The sequence below is a fragment of the Diabrotica virgifera genome, chromosome 8 (assembly GCF_917563875.1).
Source record: "Diabrotica virgifera virgifera chromosome 8, PGI_DIABVI_V3a".
In the NCBI taxonomy this organism is placed as follows: Eukaryota; Metazoa; Arthropoda; class Insecta; order Coleoptera; family Chrysomelidae; genus Diabrotica; species Diabrotica virgifera.
This window is the reverse complement of record NC_065450.1, coordinates 198,146,896-198,164,798: the sequence shown is the minus strand read 5'-3', so window position 1 is coordinate 198,164,798 and position 17,903 is coordinate 198,146,896. Positions and strand designations below refer to the sequence as shown.

At 33.5% G+C, this 17,903-nt stretch overlaps 1 protein-coding gene across 3 annotated transcripts in view; it reads right to left on the bottom strand.

Moving 5' to 3' along the window:
- LOC126889276 (glutathione synthetase-like) overlaps positions 1-14,080 on the bottom strand; it is a 34,847-nt gene extending 20,767 nt beyond the window's left edge. For 2 of the 3 annotated variants that reach the window (XM_050657391.1, XM_050657393.1), the window contains exons 1-2: positions 13,822-14,080; positions 1,738-2,021 (exon numbers count right to left, since the gene is read on the bottom strand). In XM_050657391.1, coding sequence (XP_050513348.1) covers positions 1,738-2,021; positions 13,822-14,065 — 528 coding nt within the window. In that variant the 5' untranslated portion in view covers positions 14,066-14,080. Of the gene's footprint in view, positions 1-1,737; positions 2,022-7,313; positions 7,513-13,821 lie in introns of those variants that run through there. The other variant, XM_050657392.1, reaches the window with a different exon arrangement.
- Positions 14,081-17,903: the final 3,823 nt, after the last annotated feature.

Sequence of the window (17,903 nt, the reverse complement as noted above, 5' to 3'; positions counted from 1 at the left end):
TTAACCTTCAAAAACTATGTGAAAAACCTAAAATTGGAATGTTGCCAAGGTAGGTAGATATTCTTTAAACATCGATTGATGAAATCCCGAAGAGTTTCTTGCAATACAATATTCAAAATTCCTTTGTTTTTTAATTGCTAATCAAGCGTGCGCAACACTATTTTCCATCGTTGCGTGTGTATACAGTATGGTGCAAATGAAAGGAATAAATTCGTTATTTCGTAAACCGGCGACTTTAAGGAAAAATCCCGAAACAGGTCGATTTTTATTTTTAAGTTATAATATTGTGGCATATATGGTATACTAGTGACGTCATCCATCTGGGCGTGATGACGTAATCGATGATTTCTTTAAATGCGAATAGGGGTTGTGTACTAGCTCATTAGAAAGGTTGTATCAATTCTCTATTCAGTAATATAAACAATTATATAATTATTTATACAGGGTGTCCAAAAATTTTTTATTAAATTATTTGACAAAAAAAGAAGTAGAAGAAGTATAAATAATTATGTAAATGTTTATAATTACTGAATAGAGAATTGAAGAAACTTTCAAATGAGCTAGCACACGACCCCTATTCTCATTTAAAAATCATCGATTACGTCAGCACGCCCAGATGGATGACGTCACTAGTATACCATATATGCCACAATATCATAACTTAAAAATAAAAATCGACCTGTTTCGGGATTTTTCCTTAAAGTCGCCGGTTTACGAAACAACGAATTTATTCCTTTCATTTGCACCATACTGTCGTTATAAAATAGTGTCGCGCACGCTTGATTAGCAATTAAAAAACAAAGGCGTTTTGAATATTGTATTGCAAAAAACTCTTCCGGATTTCATCAATCGATGTTTAAAGAATATCTATCTACCTTGGCAACATTTAAATTTTCAGTTTTTCACATAGTTCTTGAGGGTTAAAAATGGTCGATTTCGCAATTTTTCAATTTTTAATCGCTTATATGTCACAAACTATTAACTTTAGAGAAAAGTCACTAAAGACCTTTTCTGTTTGGAATGATCCAAAAAACCTAAAAAAATTTGTTCCGTGCAAAAAAACATAATTTAAAAAAAACAAAAAAAAAACGTTTAAAAAATTTTTGACCCAGTTTTGGTCCTGGCCATATGCAAATTGGTTAAAAGGAGTCCTTTTTGAGTAAGATTGTGCAAAAAATCCGAATCGGAATATTTTTCCTAGCGGATGCGCAGTGGCTTTCTGTACTAACAAGTTGTTCCCAGAACTTCGCAGACATATTTTACAATGAATTTAGAAAGTTTACGCATGTTCTTATAACCTGGGTGGGAGAGGTCGAAGAATATATCATATTATTTTACAATTTAAGTAAATTTTTAGATATCCATTTTTATTTGCATCGTCGCGACTAGCGATAAATGTAACCTGCTGCGTTCTGAACGCTAAACAAATTATATCGCTGCGATCGCAGTCAGAACGCTGCTGATCGCCAGTAGATCGCAACAAGTATGTGCTGATTGACTTGTTTGCTTCAGACGAGTTAAATCACGATCGCCGTCTTGAACGCCATCGCGTCGAGATCGCGTTGGTATGTTTTCCGCTTATAGTCTTCTCGAAAATGAGGATTTAGTTTAGTTTCTTGTTAGCTGTAGTAAAATTATCATTTCTATCTTTGTATAATACCTATATCTTCTAGAGTAGGTACAATTAGGTACTAATATTGAACAAAATGTTGCTTCGGATTATAATGATCCACTTACCTGTGTCTCCCCTTCTTCTTGCACAGTTTCATAAATTTCAAACAATTTCGCAGTAAACGAATCAACCTCGATAATTTTAGTCAAACATTTCGTTAAAAATTCTCTGTCGTTAGCAACGTAATGTATCAGCTCCTGGAATGCAGTCTGAAGACTGACAACTTGCTCAAAGTCTCTTCTGGGCATAGTGGAAGGAAGCAAAACGAAAGGAGCGAAATTTACTGAGTCTTCTGAAAAGTTTGTTTTCGATCGCATACAAGTACCATTTGTGATTGCCCAGTCTTTACCTGGAAGAACATTTTGACTAGAAATCCAAATCAACATATCTACTGAATTGCAGTGTTTCAGTAATAAATATTTTTGGCTTTATTTATTTTATGCTTTATATTATATGCTATTATCGTGACCAGACACCTCGTAACGCGACAGTTCGTAACCGGACAGTTGGTAACGGACAATTCGTAACAGCGACAGTTCGTAACGGCGACACTTAGTAACGGCGACAGTTCGTAACTAGAGAAATTCGTAACGGACAATTCGTAACGTCGAAATTGAATTATTCTGTTTATTTTTGTTAAGGTGGAAACTAACTGTTATCACAGTTATAATTGAAATTATCTTTATCAATTTAACGAATCAGTACGGGGATAAACATGTTTAACACATTTTATATTTCGTGTTTCAGAGTACCTATATTAAAAGTCTTTAAACAGAAACAAATTAATATTTAAATACATACAAACTTTTAACAATATTCTTAAAAGTTTATTCCTCTTTTGTTCCTTAAATTTGCGTAACAGTAAAACCTGTGTTAGCGGCCACTTGCCAAAAACGGCCACCTGTACTAACGGCCAGTTTAAAAATTCTCCAAACCAATTACAGTAAAACCTGTGTTACCGGCCACCTGCCAAAAACGGCCACTTGTACTAACGACGAGTTTAAAATTCTCCAAACCAATTATATGTAGATTACAAAAACTGGCAATACCGGCCACCTTTCTATATCGGCCAATATATATTTCATTTTTAGTGACCATTACTGACAGGTTTTACTGTACCTAGACAAAGGAATAATGAAGTACTTAATTCCTAAAATCATTAATCTGACAATCGTTTTTAGACAGTCCCAACTTTTTAAATAAACATTTTGTAAAGGAAAGATTATAATTACCTGTTATTATCATAAACCCTTTGATTAGTTATAGCTTTGGGACATTAAATCAACAGTTATATAGTAAAACCTGTCAGTAAGGCCACTAAAAATGAAAGAATTATTGGCCGATATTGAAAGGTGGCCGGTATTGCCAGTTTTTGTAGTCTACATATAATTGGTTTGGAGAATTTTTAAACTGGCCGTTAGTACAGGTGGCCGTTTTTGGCAGGTGGTCGGTAAAACAGGTTTTACTGTAGTTGATAAGAGGGATGGCTTTTATTACTTTAATACTTGGTTTAAATACTTTTATTATATTGCAATGATATGATATGATTTCGTGTTATGAAACACGAAATATGAAATGCCTAAAAATGTTTATCCTGATACTGATTCGTTAAAATGATAAACATAGTTTCATTTATAACTGTAATAACAGTTAGTTTCCACGTTAACAACAATAAACAGAATAATTCAATTTGGACGTTACGAATTGTCCGTTACGAATTTGTATAGTTACGAACTGTTGCCGTTACGAAGTGTCGCCGTTACGAACTGTCGCTGTTACGAATTGTCCGTTACCAACTGTCCGGTTACGAATTGTCGCGTTACGAGATGTCATGGAACCGCTATTATACACTCACGGACAAAAATATTGCATATTTTGAAATTAACGTGTGAAATGAAATTTTTTGTGCTGTCCCCGGTTTCATGTAAATAGGATTTCTTTTCCGAATGCGATGTTCTAAAGTATCATATAAATGGTATAATCGGATTTTTTGATATGAAAATGGCCAATTTTGATATGAAAATTATGATGGCCAATATAATTTTTAAATTGAATCTTATCAAGGTAAGTATTCAGTATTCTACCTACATGAAGACCTGCGTTATGGTGCATTAACAATAATTTATTATCCAATATGGCTGGCAAATGGCAAAACATGATCTTCTAAAATGTTTTTAATGTACCGGGTGTCCCAATAAGAATGGCTGTCGGCCATATCTCAGGAACCGTTTATAGTACATCTATGAGACAAAAATATTTGTAACAAAAGTTGCCCCGGGAAAAGCCTGGAAGTTATTTTCGTAATTGTAAGTCCACCGCTAGAGGGCGTAATTGAATATCAAAAATTAAAAAATCAAAATTTTACAAAATTTGCCTAATGAAAGGGCACTGGAACTCCGATTATCGTATTCTTCATAAAATTCTGCGCATATTTGATTTCACAAGTTTAAGTCTACCTTTGCAAATAAGAGGTGGGGGTGAGTGGGAACCTTGTTATAAAAAAATGGCTGTAAGTCCGGTTCTGCTAAATCGAATTTCTCAATCTTGGTCTTGTTAAAAACAGCTCTTTTTCCTCAATGTAAGAGTTATAATTTCGAAACAGCCTAATGAGTAATATGTCAGCTAGGAGGCGTTATTTAATTATTTTTAGAAATCTAGTTTTCTTTGGAAAATATTAAATACAAGTATGCATTTTTATTACTTTATTACAAAACTAAACCAAATTAGAAACAGAATAGCGAAGCCCGCATGTCAATACATTTTTTCAATCTTGAGATATCTTAAGAAACGTGTAAACTTTAAACATAACTGTCAAGGTCGATTCATATTATAATGCACGTTGCGTTTTCGGCACGTAGCGTAGCGTTTCCGAAAAATATTGTTTTTATGGTTTTAAATATGAACAATTCATACTATACGGAGCGTATCGTATCATACATTTCTTTGTTAAAGCAGGTTTTTATATTTTTCCGAAACGAAACGCTACGTGCCCGAACGCATAATATTAATCAACCTTTACTGTCACCGGTAAACGAAGTTAATGAAAAGTGGTGTGCTATGGAGAAAACAAAGAAACATTTTCCAAATGTAAACGTAGGTATATAATTAATTAAAACAATAAGAAAACAACATTATAAAATATAACAAAGAAATAAAAACAACTACTTACTTAGAGACGACTTAAATGTTCAAATTGTTGCCTATCATTTTTGATGCAAGTATTTACTCTTTAAGAATATATATTGAACAGCAGCCTCAATTTCTGCTCTTGAAATGCTTTGCATGGCGTTTCGTATTCTCTGTATCATGATTTCTCGAGTAGTGGGCCTAGCGACAAAAACAAGGTCTTTAATTGGCCCCCATAAATAAAAGATAAAACAGTTAAATCTGGTGATCTGGCTAGCCAAAAAATCTCTCAGCGAATGACTCATCTAAAAAATCTCTTACTACTCTGGAAAAAGGCGCGGGACAACCATCGTGCTGAAACAACATGGACCTACGAACTGCTAGCGATACATCTTCCAGAAGAAGAGGCAATTCATTCCTTAAAAAATTAGATAGCGTTCACTAATAATAGCATTATCGAAAAGAAAGGGTCCAATTATCTGACTATCACCAGATTTAACTGTTTGGTATGGGGGCGGTCCGGTATTTCACTTTTATCTAGGTATGGGGAAGGATTAAAGAACTTGTATTTGCAACTAGGCCCACTACTCGAGAAAAAATGATCCAGAGAATACGAAACCCCATTCAAAGCATTTCGAGGGCAGAAATTAAGACTGCTGTTCAATCTACTCTTGAACGAGTAGATTGATCAAGAATGATGGGCAATAATTTGAACATTTAAGTTGTCACTTAGTAGTTGTTTTCATTTCTTTGTTATATTTTATAGTGTTGTTTGTCTTATTGGTGTTTTAGTTATGGTAGGGGAGCAAAGTATGCTAAATGTGCAGTCACTCGAGCGCTTTGGGGACCTATTAGGTTGTGAAGAGTAGGTCCTAAAACCAAAAAAAGTTAAGTAAAGTTTTTCATTTTAGTGGGCGCTTGCCATTTTTTTATTTAATTTTCCATTTCCAACAATCGTTTTTTCCGATTATAACGCCATCTATCCATAATTCGAAAAAATGTTTCGAATAAAAGTTACTTATTTTTACGTAAGGAATCCAAATTTGTAATAAAAATGAGGGCTACTATTTAAGATTTTAAAGTAACCCCCCACCCCATATCCATGAGGGTCGTGTTTGGTGCCATTCGATAGATTTTTGAAAAATATTGAATACGTGTATTTTACAGTTTTTCGATCTGATGTTCATTTCGCGAACTATCGCGGGATTCGTATTTAAAATATTAAATTTACCCCCCACCCCTCTCCGTGGGAAGTTGTGTTTATTATCATCCGATAGATTTTTAAAAAATATTGGGCATATATTTTTTAGTTTTTCGATCGGTCATTCATGTCGCGAAATATTCGCTTTTTTCTTGTGAAACTCTGGAACTCGCCCATTTCCTTACTCCCGGCTCAAATCGTCAGATTGTTGAAATATACACTCTTTTGCATGTACTTAACTTACCTTATCTTAATCTGACAATTTCGAGTTTTTTTAAGGATACATTTTTTTTTTCGGTCCCCCTTAACGAACTCCCCTGTGTTAAGAGCCAATATATGGTAGAGGTACATCTCCAGGGTACCAGGTTTCTCCCCATATGCTAATCTGACGCGCTCGAGTAACTGCAAAAATCCCCGCTTGGGCTCCCCTACCATTAATTATATACGTTGAGATCTGGAAAATGTTTCTTTGTTTTTTCCACAGCACACTACCTTTCCTTAACTTGGTTTACCGGTGATTGTAACAGTTATGTTTAAAATTTACACGTTTCTAACGATATCTAGAGATAAAAAAAGGTATCGACATGCGGTTTTCGCTATGCCGTTGCTAATTTGATCTAATTTTGTCAAAATGCATACTTGTATTTAATATTTTCCAAAGAAAACTAGATTTCTGAAAATTACGCTGTTTCGAAATTATAACTCTTACATTGACGAAAAAGAGCTGTTTTCAACAAGACCAAGTTTGCAAAATTCGATTTAGCAGAACCGGACTTAGAGCCATTTGTTCATAACAAGGTTCCCACTCACCCCCACCTCTTATTTGCAAAGGTAGACTTAAACTTGTGAAATCAAATATGCGCAGAATTTTATGAATAATGCGATGATCGGATTTCCAGTGCCCTTTCATTAGGCAAATTTTGTAAAATTTTGATTTTTTAATTTTTAATATGGAATTACGCCCTTGAAAATACTATCGTGGCTAAGAGGCTCCCGACAATGGACAGGGCTAAATTTTGAACAGCTAATAAGAACAGCTGAAGACAGAGAAGAGTTTACAATTGTAGTAGCCAACCTCCATTGAGGAAAGTGCATTTTAAGAAGTATTTTAGTGCTTTCAAAAAGAAAAGTATCGTCAATAGAATGAAGGTATAGAAAAATTATAAGCAGCAGAATGTAGGTATAACTAACTAAAAAGAACTTGTGAAGTATTACTATAAAAATTGTTACGTATTTGTTAACAAGAACATTACTTATTTGAAAGTGTATATATCTGCGAATATTATTTGAACTTTTAGTAAAACCTTCTCTTACCTTTAGTAACAAGGTCCTTAAGTACATCTTCTGGTAAAGGTAGCGGCACGACAGTTGGCGTATAGGAACTCATCTCTATATTACACTTTGATATTACCCTTCTAATCACGCGAATTCTACTAAAAATCTGCAGCATCTAAAACCATTTTGCTCTTACCGCTAATCTCGCAGCATAAAATACCACAGCGGGAGATAAATATCATTCAAAAATGTGCACTCCATGTCAGATGGAACCGGGTGAATTGATGACATTGCGAACTTTTGCGGTATTGGCCAATGGAGTGACGGGCAGAAAGTTATTGGTCGATTCTTTGAATTTAAATAAGATATTGCGTCTGACGTTTTCGAGTATTTTTTTATTTAAGAATTCGCGTCAAACATGTATTTTTATGACAAAAAGTGGAAGGAATCTTTCACTCAAATATAAAGGTATCAACAGCTACAAGCAGTTTTCTCAAATAATCCTTGGTATCTCGATGTCTTCTACTTATAGAAGACATAATAACAAGTGTTATATTAGAATGCGTACAGGTCTTCTTCTTCTTTTAGTTTTATGGCCTCCACCTCGAATGCGTACAGGTCATTGTTTAGTTCCAAATCACCTATTCAAAATAGGGGTAATTGGTAGGTACTTACTGTGAGGGTATCTTACTGTGAATGTGGTGAATTAGCAGACCTACAACATGTGATTCTTGAATACCCTATTAAGTAAAGCTAATATATTTTCAACTTGGTTCAAAAAAGTGAATAAAAAATGCATTTGTTAGTAATAAATAATTATGCAAAAGTATCGTAAATCTTTCCTTATAAACTTTTTATTTTGTTATATAAGAAATTATACATATTTATTACACTTTTTTATCAATTATAATATAGATAACATTACTTAGTAGTTGTGCACTTAAAACAGGGTAAAAAAGTTAATTTTTTTGGAAAAAAGTTTTCAAAAAGTTTATAAGTAAAGAAAAATTGAAGATGCTTTTGCATAATTATTTATTACTAATAAATGCATTTATTATTCACTTTTTTAAACCATGTTGAAAATGTAGCTCATGCTCTTTCATTTGACACCTGTGGAACGGTTCTAAGGTCATTTTTTTCTGACTTATGTTCATCATCATTCTCTTTGCCTTATCTCTATGCGGGGTCGGCTTCCCTAATTGCATTTCTCCACACAATTCTATCTTGGGTCATATCAATGTTAATCCCCTTTACCATAACGTGTCCTGCCTTAAGACGATAATTATCGTCTCCCCCCAGGTCTTCTTTGGTATTCCTCTCCTACTCCTTCCAGAAACCTGCACTTCAGCTATTCTTTGTCAAACAGCATTCGGCAAACTGAGCTATATACTCAGAAATCAGCAAATTCAACTACATCTTAGATCTAAAATTTTTGATGCATGCATTATTTCGATATTAACATATGGGGCACAAACATGGATAATCACAAAAAAGAATATGAGTCACTCAACACGCGATGGAAAGAGCAATGCTTGGCATATCACTTAAGGACAGGAAAACAAGCACATGGATAAGACAGAAAACCAAAGTCACCGATGTGGTACAAAAATCATTAAAATTGAAATGGGAATACGCTGGACATGTAGCTAGGAGCGATCTAAACAAATGACACAGAACAATTCTAACCTGGAGATCATACGAACACAAAAGACCCAGAGGCAGACCTCCTATGAGATGGACAGATGATCTGAAACGAACTTCCGGGAAAAATTCGCTACAAATAGCGTACAACAAAAAACAATGGAAAGGAAGAATTGAAGAGTCTTATGTTCAGATGTGGACGTAAATGGCTAGACGAAGAAGAAGAACAATTGGATCACAATTTGTTTTGCATTTTCTAAACCTTCCATGTATGATGTTTGATATTCTTTGCTGTGCTCTCTTTTCTTTGGGAACTTGTCCTCAAAGCTTGATCTCGCGATCTCTAGTTTTTCTTTTTTTATCTGTTAAACGTAGACACTTGATCTAATTATCTATATCTTTGCTGTTCGTCCCATTTTTGTTACTGACCTTAATCAAATTGTAAATATTTTCATTACGAAGCGATAAAAGAATTCGTTGCGAATCGTGAATGGTTATCTGCGGGTCACGCAAATTGATTAATTTATTAGGCAAAACTAGTGTCAGTGTTCCGAACAAAAATAAGAATATTTAAATATGTATATTATTCGTGTGTAAAGCCCACCTTACACTGTCAAAAAGCAAGGTCACTTGGGCCAAAAGCTTAAAATTATGACTCCTGAATAAAAATATTTGCCAAAAAATGTATTAATGACATTTTATTTGAAGGGCAAATGGAGACCCTTCATCGCAATTCGGTAAAAATTAACAACCAGGATAGATTTCACACCACATTATTATACACTTCGAATTCTAACTACAAAAGGAAATATGGCGCTTTATAGGAGGTCGAAGAACGGAGGTAAAGCAACTAATAAAACCAAAACACATAAAAAAGGATACGTGGACTGACTATCTAAAAAAGCTCTATGCAGAGGAAGAACAAATGACGCTAGAACCGAAAACACTAAAAATTACCACAAATGGACTCCATTTGTGGTAATTTTTGGTGTTCCATTTAATGGAGATGTTAATATAAATACACAGGAAGTTAAAAACAATTGAAAAGCAGAAGAACAGAAAAGCTGCAGGTAAGGACGGAATACCAAACGAATTACTGCAGTCATTGAAGCTTTTTAGCTCAGAAATTTTTTACTATGAACCGATTTACATGAAATTTTGTAATTAGGTTTATCCTACCCTTAACTTCAAAAGTGATATTGACTCGAACTCCGTTTTCACCCTGGGGGTGGTTGCCACCCCTTTTCGTTGGTGGATTTTTTTTCTTCAAAATAACCTCAGATATCGATAGAAGACCTAATTTTAAGGAAAAAATGTTGTATACAGTTATTTCAAAAACCCAATACTTTTCAAGTTATTGGCAATTGAAAATTCGGAATTTTCTCACGATTTTCAACAGTTTTTTGTAAATATCTCCAAAAATATGCACTTTAGCGATAATTGTAGCAGATAGAAAAAGAAACAAATTAGTTTTTTAAAGAGTTTCTAAGTGCAATATTAAGCGAGATATTGAAGATCAAAGCCGTTTTTTATTTTGTGTGAAATTTAATCGATATATTCAATCCCATCTAGCGGAGAGCGAATAAATTTTATGCATGCTAATGAGATAGGATTTTATAGTGTTTAAAATAAACTTTAAAAGGAGCACTGTTAAAAGTCTTTTGTACATATAATGAGTGAGCTGTAATGAAAAAAAAAATGAACATATAATGGTTTTTTAACCCTTAGTTGCCGGATTATAAAAATAATACAAACTTTTTAAATTTTTTGATGAAATATGTTCAAAAATACATTCAAAAAGAAGAATAATTTTTTTCAAAATTTTTCAAAACCTTTTAAGCAAAAAAACAGATGCGGTACTTTAAAGTACCGTCAGGCTGTGCAAAGTAATTTAGTGTGGTAGTAAGTTATTAGGTGACTAATGATAAATACAGAGAATTTTATTAATTTATTTGTAAAAAATACATCAACATTCAACATAGTGATATATATTAAAACAGTTCTTCTTCTCATTCGAACACAGATAAACTTTGCAGGTAGAACATGTTGAATGAGGTCGCGATTGAACACCTTGGCTGCTGCATACCTCACATCTACCTCTTTGGGCACCATATTTTAGTCAGTGGGAGCCTCTATTTGAAAGGCGTACATCGGATGGGACTGAATAATATGTTCCTCTTCTTCTTCTTTCAGGGTACACATCACTATTCGGTCTTAGTCGTTTTGATGGAGTTTTCTGAAGTTTGTGAGCCATCAGGCCCATAGCAACTCCTCTTCGAAAATCTAAAAGAGATTGGTTTTCTCGTATGTTGCGGAATATTATATAAGAATTAACGAATGCTATATCTATTAATCCCCAAAATAGCCTATGCCACCACTTCTTACTGCGTCTGTTTAGTCCATAAGCAGTTCTCAAACGATCAGCGTGGTCAACACCCCCCATGAATTTATTGTAATCTTTTACAACCATGGGAGCAACAATATCAGCCTTAGCACCATCTTTTTGGGTCCTTTGAACAGTTATTCCCTCACAACCGTGGTAATTACTAGCGAAGTAAACAATTTTATTGTCCTTCCATTTCCACACTCCAAAATCCATCGACGAAATCCTGTAATCAAAATCTCCGCGCTTCATGGATTTATCAACTGTCAAGTTCTTAGGAAGAAACTTTTTATTCGGTCTAATTGTTCCACATGCTAAAGTTTGTTCACTTTTTAACTTCTCTAACAAGGGTATGGAGGTAAAATAGTTATCGAAAAAAATCATTCTTTGCTTTCCCCATTCTTCTTCAGTAAGATGCAGAACTACACGGGCTCCTAGTCCAAAGTCCTTATACTTTTCTTCAACTATGCTGTTTTCCCTGGTAAATTTCATAATATATCCATATTGATCGGAAAGACACCATAATTTGTAGCCTTTCTTGATAGGTTTGAGAGGATTGTACTGTTTTAGAGAGCTCCGTCCCTTGAAAAGTATTATCGATTCGTCAACCGAAAGCTCACGTGTTCCTCTTGAAATTAATTTCTTGAAAAATTTTCGTTCAGTTTGTCTATCATTGGCCTTATTTTGTATAGTTTATCTTGAGTTTGTGTGTTAATATTAGTATTGTCGTTTATATGAAGATTGCTCAATATAGCATCAAACCTGTCTCTGCTCATTGCAGCTGGAACGATTGCAGTTTTTAGGTCTTCGCTATTAGACCAATAATGCCTCCAATTTGGTAACTTGTGATATCCCATGAAACTGTTTATTCCTAAAAATGTTATCAATTCATCTTTTTTTAGATTCATAACCTTATTCCTTTGGACAGCATATAAGTTGCTCTGATAAACTATATCATCAAATGGAACCTAAAAGGCAAATAAAGATGTCAGTTCCAGTTTCGCAACCGGCAAAATTATCCTCTCCTGTACGTGTTGGGTACATATATTCTGGAGATGCAGTAGTTATTTGTCTTTTACGCCACTTTCTATCTAAAATTGCCTCATTCTGCTGACTCAAGTCAATTTCATGCATTGAATTTACCTCGACCTCGACATCTTCTGTTATACCACTTTCTATGGACTGAGTCACATCTTCTACTTCTAATGTACTTGAAGGTTCTGGTACAGCATTGTTAGAATTAAGTAATGCCTCATCATCATCATTATCTGATTCTTCGTCAGTTTGGAAATTTAGGTCATCCGGTATATCCTCAAACAAGAAATTGTCAACAATATTTAATAATTCCGCATCATTTAGAGGTTTTTTGCTAGTCCAGTCTATTTTTTTTCCATCTAAAAAAAGAAACGGGTTAGAATATAATAAGAAACGATATAGTCGCGAAACAAATTTATGTCCAGTAATAAATTACTTCCAAATGCCTGACGGTACTTTTAAATCCGCAGCGAAAAGTATCAGTTTTCTCAAACACCAGTAATTATTTATCAAAAGTAAATACTTACGTTTGCACTCAAATGTTTCGTCTACGATATTATAATCAGTTATACCGAAATACGTGGATAATTTTCAATTTATTGGCACATGTGTTACAGATGACAAATCACAACACAATAGTTAGGTTATGCACTAATATCGTTATTGTTTTAGCGCTAAAACAATGTTGCCGGTTGATTGAAATTAACTTATATTATTCTCTATAAGGTACTTTAAAGTACCTATAGGAAAAAATCAAGGTAAAACTAAAGATGTGTTTTAGACGTATTTTTAAATAAGTGGTACTTTAAAGTACCGTCCGTCAACTAAGGGTTAAATCAATGGATTTCATAACTGCCATTTCCACCAAAATTAAAATAAATCGTATTCCGTCTAGAATCGACTATAAAGAGTTTGATGGATTCTAGCAGTTTCGCTGCTTTGGAACACATATTTTTTTAAAAAATCACGATTTTAAGAAAAAAAAAAAAGAATGTGTGTGTACTTTGTACGCACGTAAGAATTTATACTTCTATTATAATATATAATTTCAACGAAATAAATGTACTTTCGAACAGTTTATTTATATTTTATTTAAAGATTAAACTAATTTTTTCTTACTACTTTATAAAAAATTTTATTAGATTATATTACTTATCACGCATAAAATCCGCTCCCAGATCTTAGACTATAATAATAAGTTGCATAATAAGTAGCTACTAAAGTTTTATTATTCAAACGAATTCAAAGACTCAAACTCAGTGCATCATATTATGATCTTCAACTACATATTTCACTTATGGTTGTTGCAGCCATATAAGACAAAAATTTCAAATCTCCAAAGCTGATTCCAGTTACTAGAAATCGTAATGTGACTGTCAGTCGATCCTCAGGTGAAATGGCTTTACTAATAATCGTATTCTTTATTATATTAGTGCAACTAGGTGTTAAAACAGTTGTTCATCCATTATTAAAACATTTTGTAGTTACCTGGCTCACTGCGGAGTCCTCGAAGCAATTTCCCATATCGGCCATATCCATGACTCGACCTTCTATTTAACCAGTTTTTTATCCACGTAGTTCTTTGCCTCCTTTTTTCCTCTTCTTGAGAACCAAAGCAGATGCAGTGAGAAACTCTAGATCCATCCTCCTTGACTGCACAATTAAAACTGATAATGATAATGTATTCATCAATCTTATTAAGTCGTGTGAGGACTACCGTTGTTTTTACCATATATTGCGTCAATGTAATAGCGACGCTAAATTCAAGATTTGTTGAGAAGGAACGTCCAGCAAAACTGCACAATAATAAAACTGACTGGAATGAGTTCAGGGAAGAAATACATCAAAAAATAAACCTTAATATTTCTCTCAAAGCAAAAGATGAACTTGAGTTGGCAGTATATGAATTTACTACACTTCTCCAAGAAGCTGCTTGGAATGCCACTCCAAAATGTAAAGATACACAGAATAAAAGAAACAATCCTATTAATATAAGAAATCAAATTAAAGAGAAGATGAGACTAAGAAGGATATGGCAAAACACAAGGCAGCATCAAGACAAAATGAACTACAATAGAGCCGCAAGACAGCTGAAAAATACAATACTACAGCACAAAAACTGCTACATCGAAAATTATCTTCAAAATTAACACCAACAGCAGATACCGATTATTCACTTTGGAAGGCAACCAGGAAATTAAAACAACCCAGTAAACACATACCAGCATTAAGAAATCCAGATGGATCATAGTCGAGAACAGATCAAGAAAAAGCAGAGGTATTTCGAAAATATCTTAAAGAAGTTTTTCAACCTCTGCCCTCTGTCAGTGCTGAAGAAGATGAGGCTATCTATGAAAGTCTAGCAACAATCCAACAGCCAAGTGAGCAAATTAAACCAGTAACAAAAAGAGATGTAAAAAATACTATTCAATATAGATTAAAAACCAAAAAAGCTCCTGGCTATGACCTTATAACAGGAACTATCTTAAAAGAGTTACCAGATAAAGGTGTAGTTATGATAACACAACATATTCAACGCCGCAATAAGGCTGAAATTGTACCAACGCAATGGAAAATTGCTGATATAATAATGATCCATAAACATGGTAAACCACCTCACGAACATACCTCTTATCGTCCTATTAGTCTATTACCGGTACTAGCTAAATTATTTGAGAAGCTATTAGCGACCAGGCTAATGAAGATAATAACTGATAATAATCTTTTTCCGGAACACCAGTTTGGTTTCAGAGAGAAGCATTCAACAATAGAACAAGTTCATAGAGTCGTTGATATAGTAAATAAAACTTTTGAAGAAAAAAAGTACTGTTCTGCACTTTTTCTTGACGTCAGTCAGGCTTTTGATAAAGTCTGGCATGAAGGGTTGCTCTTCAAAACAAAAATGAACGTTCTTGATTCAATGTTTACTATACTAAAATCATATTTAGAAGAAAGGTACTACCGTGTCAAGCATGAAACAGATACATCAAAAATATACCCTATACGATCTGGAGTCCCTCAAGGTAGTGTTCTGGGTCCTATATTATATTTAATATTTACACACGACATACCAACAAACGAAAATGTAACGACTACAACATTCGCAGATGACACAGCTATGTTAGTCACAGATGAAAATCCCGCAACAGCTACCGAATCTCTTCAAAGGCATATTAGGAACATTGACAAGTGGACAAAGAAATGGCGAATAAGGATCAATGAATCAAAATCACAACATATCATATTTACAAAATGTCGTAAAATTTCGCCTATAATATAGAAATAAATAACAAAGCAATTCCACAAGCCGAAAGCGTTAAATACCTTGGTATGCACCTGGACAAAACTTTGACATGGAGAACACATACAGTATAAATTAAAGAAATATGGAACATAGCTTTTTAAGACACAGTGTTTGAACTGCATTTGAGATAGTGGACCAATATAAAAGTTCCAGACATTAAAACCAGAAATCATAGCAACATTAACATTGGCATGTAGAAAATATCTTTGAACTAGAACCTCCTACTTCTATCTCTCTTTTTGGGAGTTTACTAAAATAGCGAGCCCAGCCGAATGAGCCGAAAGTACATAATCGGACTTAAGGGTCCGCACCGCGCCAAGGAATAGAACCGAACCGAACCCGCTACCTACATGCACAGACAAGGCGATTGCAGATACGCGGTACGAATGGGTTATTATTTTTATAAATTTTTGGATATGTATTTAAAACATATAATTTAACCTAAAATATTTATTTTAATATTTATAGTGCTAAATATTTCATGTGTATCTATTTACGGATAGTGATGATTGGCATTATACATAATATTATGTATATTGTTCTAAAGCTATTTTTTGTGGCGTTTGTGTAATTTATTTTTATAAATGGGAAAAATTTAACTTAAAAAATGATTTTGTTAACGTTTCGACCTCCACTTCGGACGTCGTTGTCAAAATACACAGTATTAATAAATTAAACAAAAATGTTGTTGCTTAGTAAAAAAAAATTCTTCTAATAATATAATTTATTCTAACTCATTCATATCGGCAATTATTAGAAGATTTTTTTTACTAAGCTACAACATTTTTGTTTAAATTATTAATATTTTGTATTTTGACAACGACGTTCGAAATAAAAGTTAACGAAATAATTTTTTAAGTTAAATTGTGGCTTATTTCGTATTTAGAATAATAAATTACATAAACGCCACAAAGAAATAGCTTCAGACAATATTTTAGGTGAAAAAATATGTTTTAAATAGGTACGTATCCATAAACTTAAACTTATAAAAATAAAATAATCTATTCCTACCGCGTATGCACAAAAAGCTAGAAGGATCTGCAAATTCTGCAATCGCCTTCTGCATGTAGTCAGGTCGCCGGTCGGTTCGGTTCTATTCCTTGGCGCGATCGCGAGGCGGACCCATAGGAACCGGTCGTATAATAATTCTTATACCTGATTCTGACCTAGAGGTGGGCTAGAAGTATTTGCAATCATGTAACCGTAACCCATCGTAATTTTTATCTGTGATTTAACAGAGCAACAAAATAGTTATTATTTTGTCTAGAGTCTAGGTCATGATTATAAAATTAGGTCTGTTAGAATGAGAAACAATTTTATTCAAAAAGAGTTTTTGTAATGAAAATAATATTGCATTAATAAATAATTTCATGTTTTTTTCATTGTCTTAATTGTTATTAGAAAATCTAACAAGAGCATAGGCGCCAAATTTCGGGCCAATGCTTTCTCAATGCATTCATTTTTTTCGAATTTTAAGAAAATAATAAGTATTTTTGAAAAATATAAACGCGGAATGAAAGATTACATTATTATCTAGGGCCGAAAGTCCATTAGAATAAAAAAACTGTCATTTGAATGAGATATTTGAAATTAAAAATCACACTCAATTTCTCTTCTTTTTACCGCTGTAACCTATATTAGAAGTTATAGAACACATTATAGAAGTTTTCAGGGACTTTTAGCACTCGGTAATTATGTAATTTTTTATTCTGCTTTTAAATTTTTCAAAAATACTTACTAGTTTTCTTAGGATTCGAAAGAAATAAATGCATTTAAATAGCATTGTCCCGAAATTTTGCGCCTACCCTCTTAAAAACGAAATACAAAGTAAACTTTAAATACCAGTATTTGCTACAAATACTTATTAGTTAGTATTTGGTATCCGGATCTGCAGATGTTTTCTCATGTTCTAATAAAATTTGAGTCGTAAATCCTTTATCTTTTTGTTCCATTCCAAGTTTTTCTGCAATAAGAGCGATTCTATTTTCTGTGCTATTTCCGCATTTGTTGGATCCTTAAAAGGAATTAGTCGAAACCTTATTTTGCCAAGAAAAGTTGAAACAGTTTATCGACAGTTTAATAAAATACTCATACATTGTGGAACTAGTGTTTACGTACATATTTGTTACGCTTATAATAGCCGTAACAATTTCTTCTAGCTGAATAAATCTTTCCAACATATAAAATGTCGAATTACAACATGTGGAAACATCTTGCAGTAATTTGAGAGGATTCCCGTTTCCTGGATTTTTTCAAAATCTAAAAG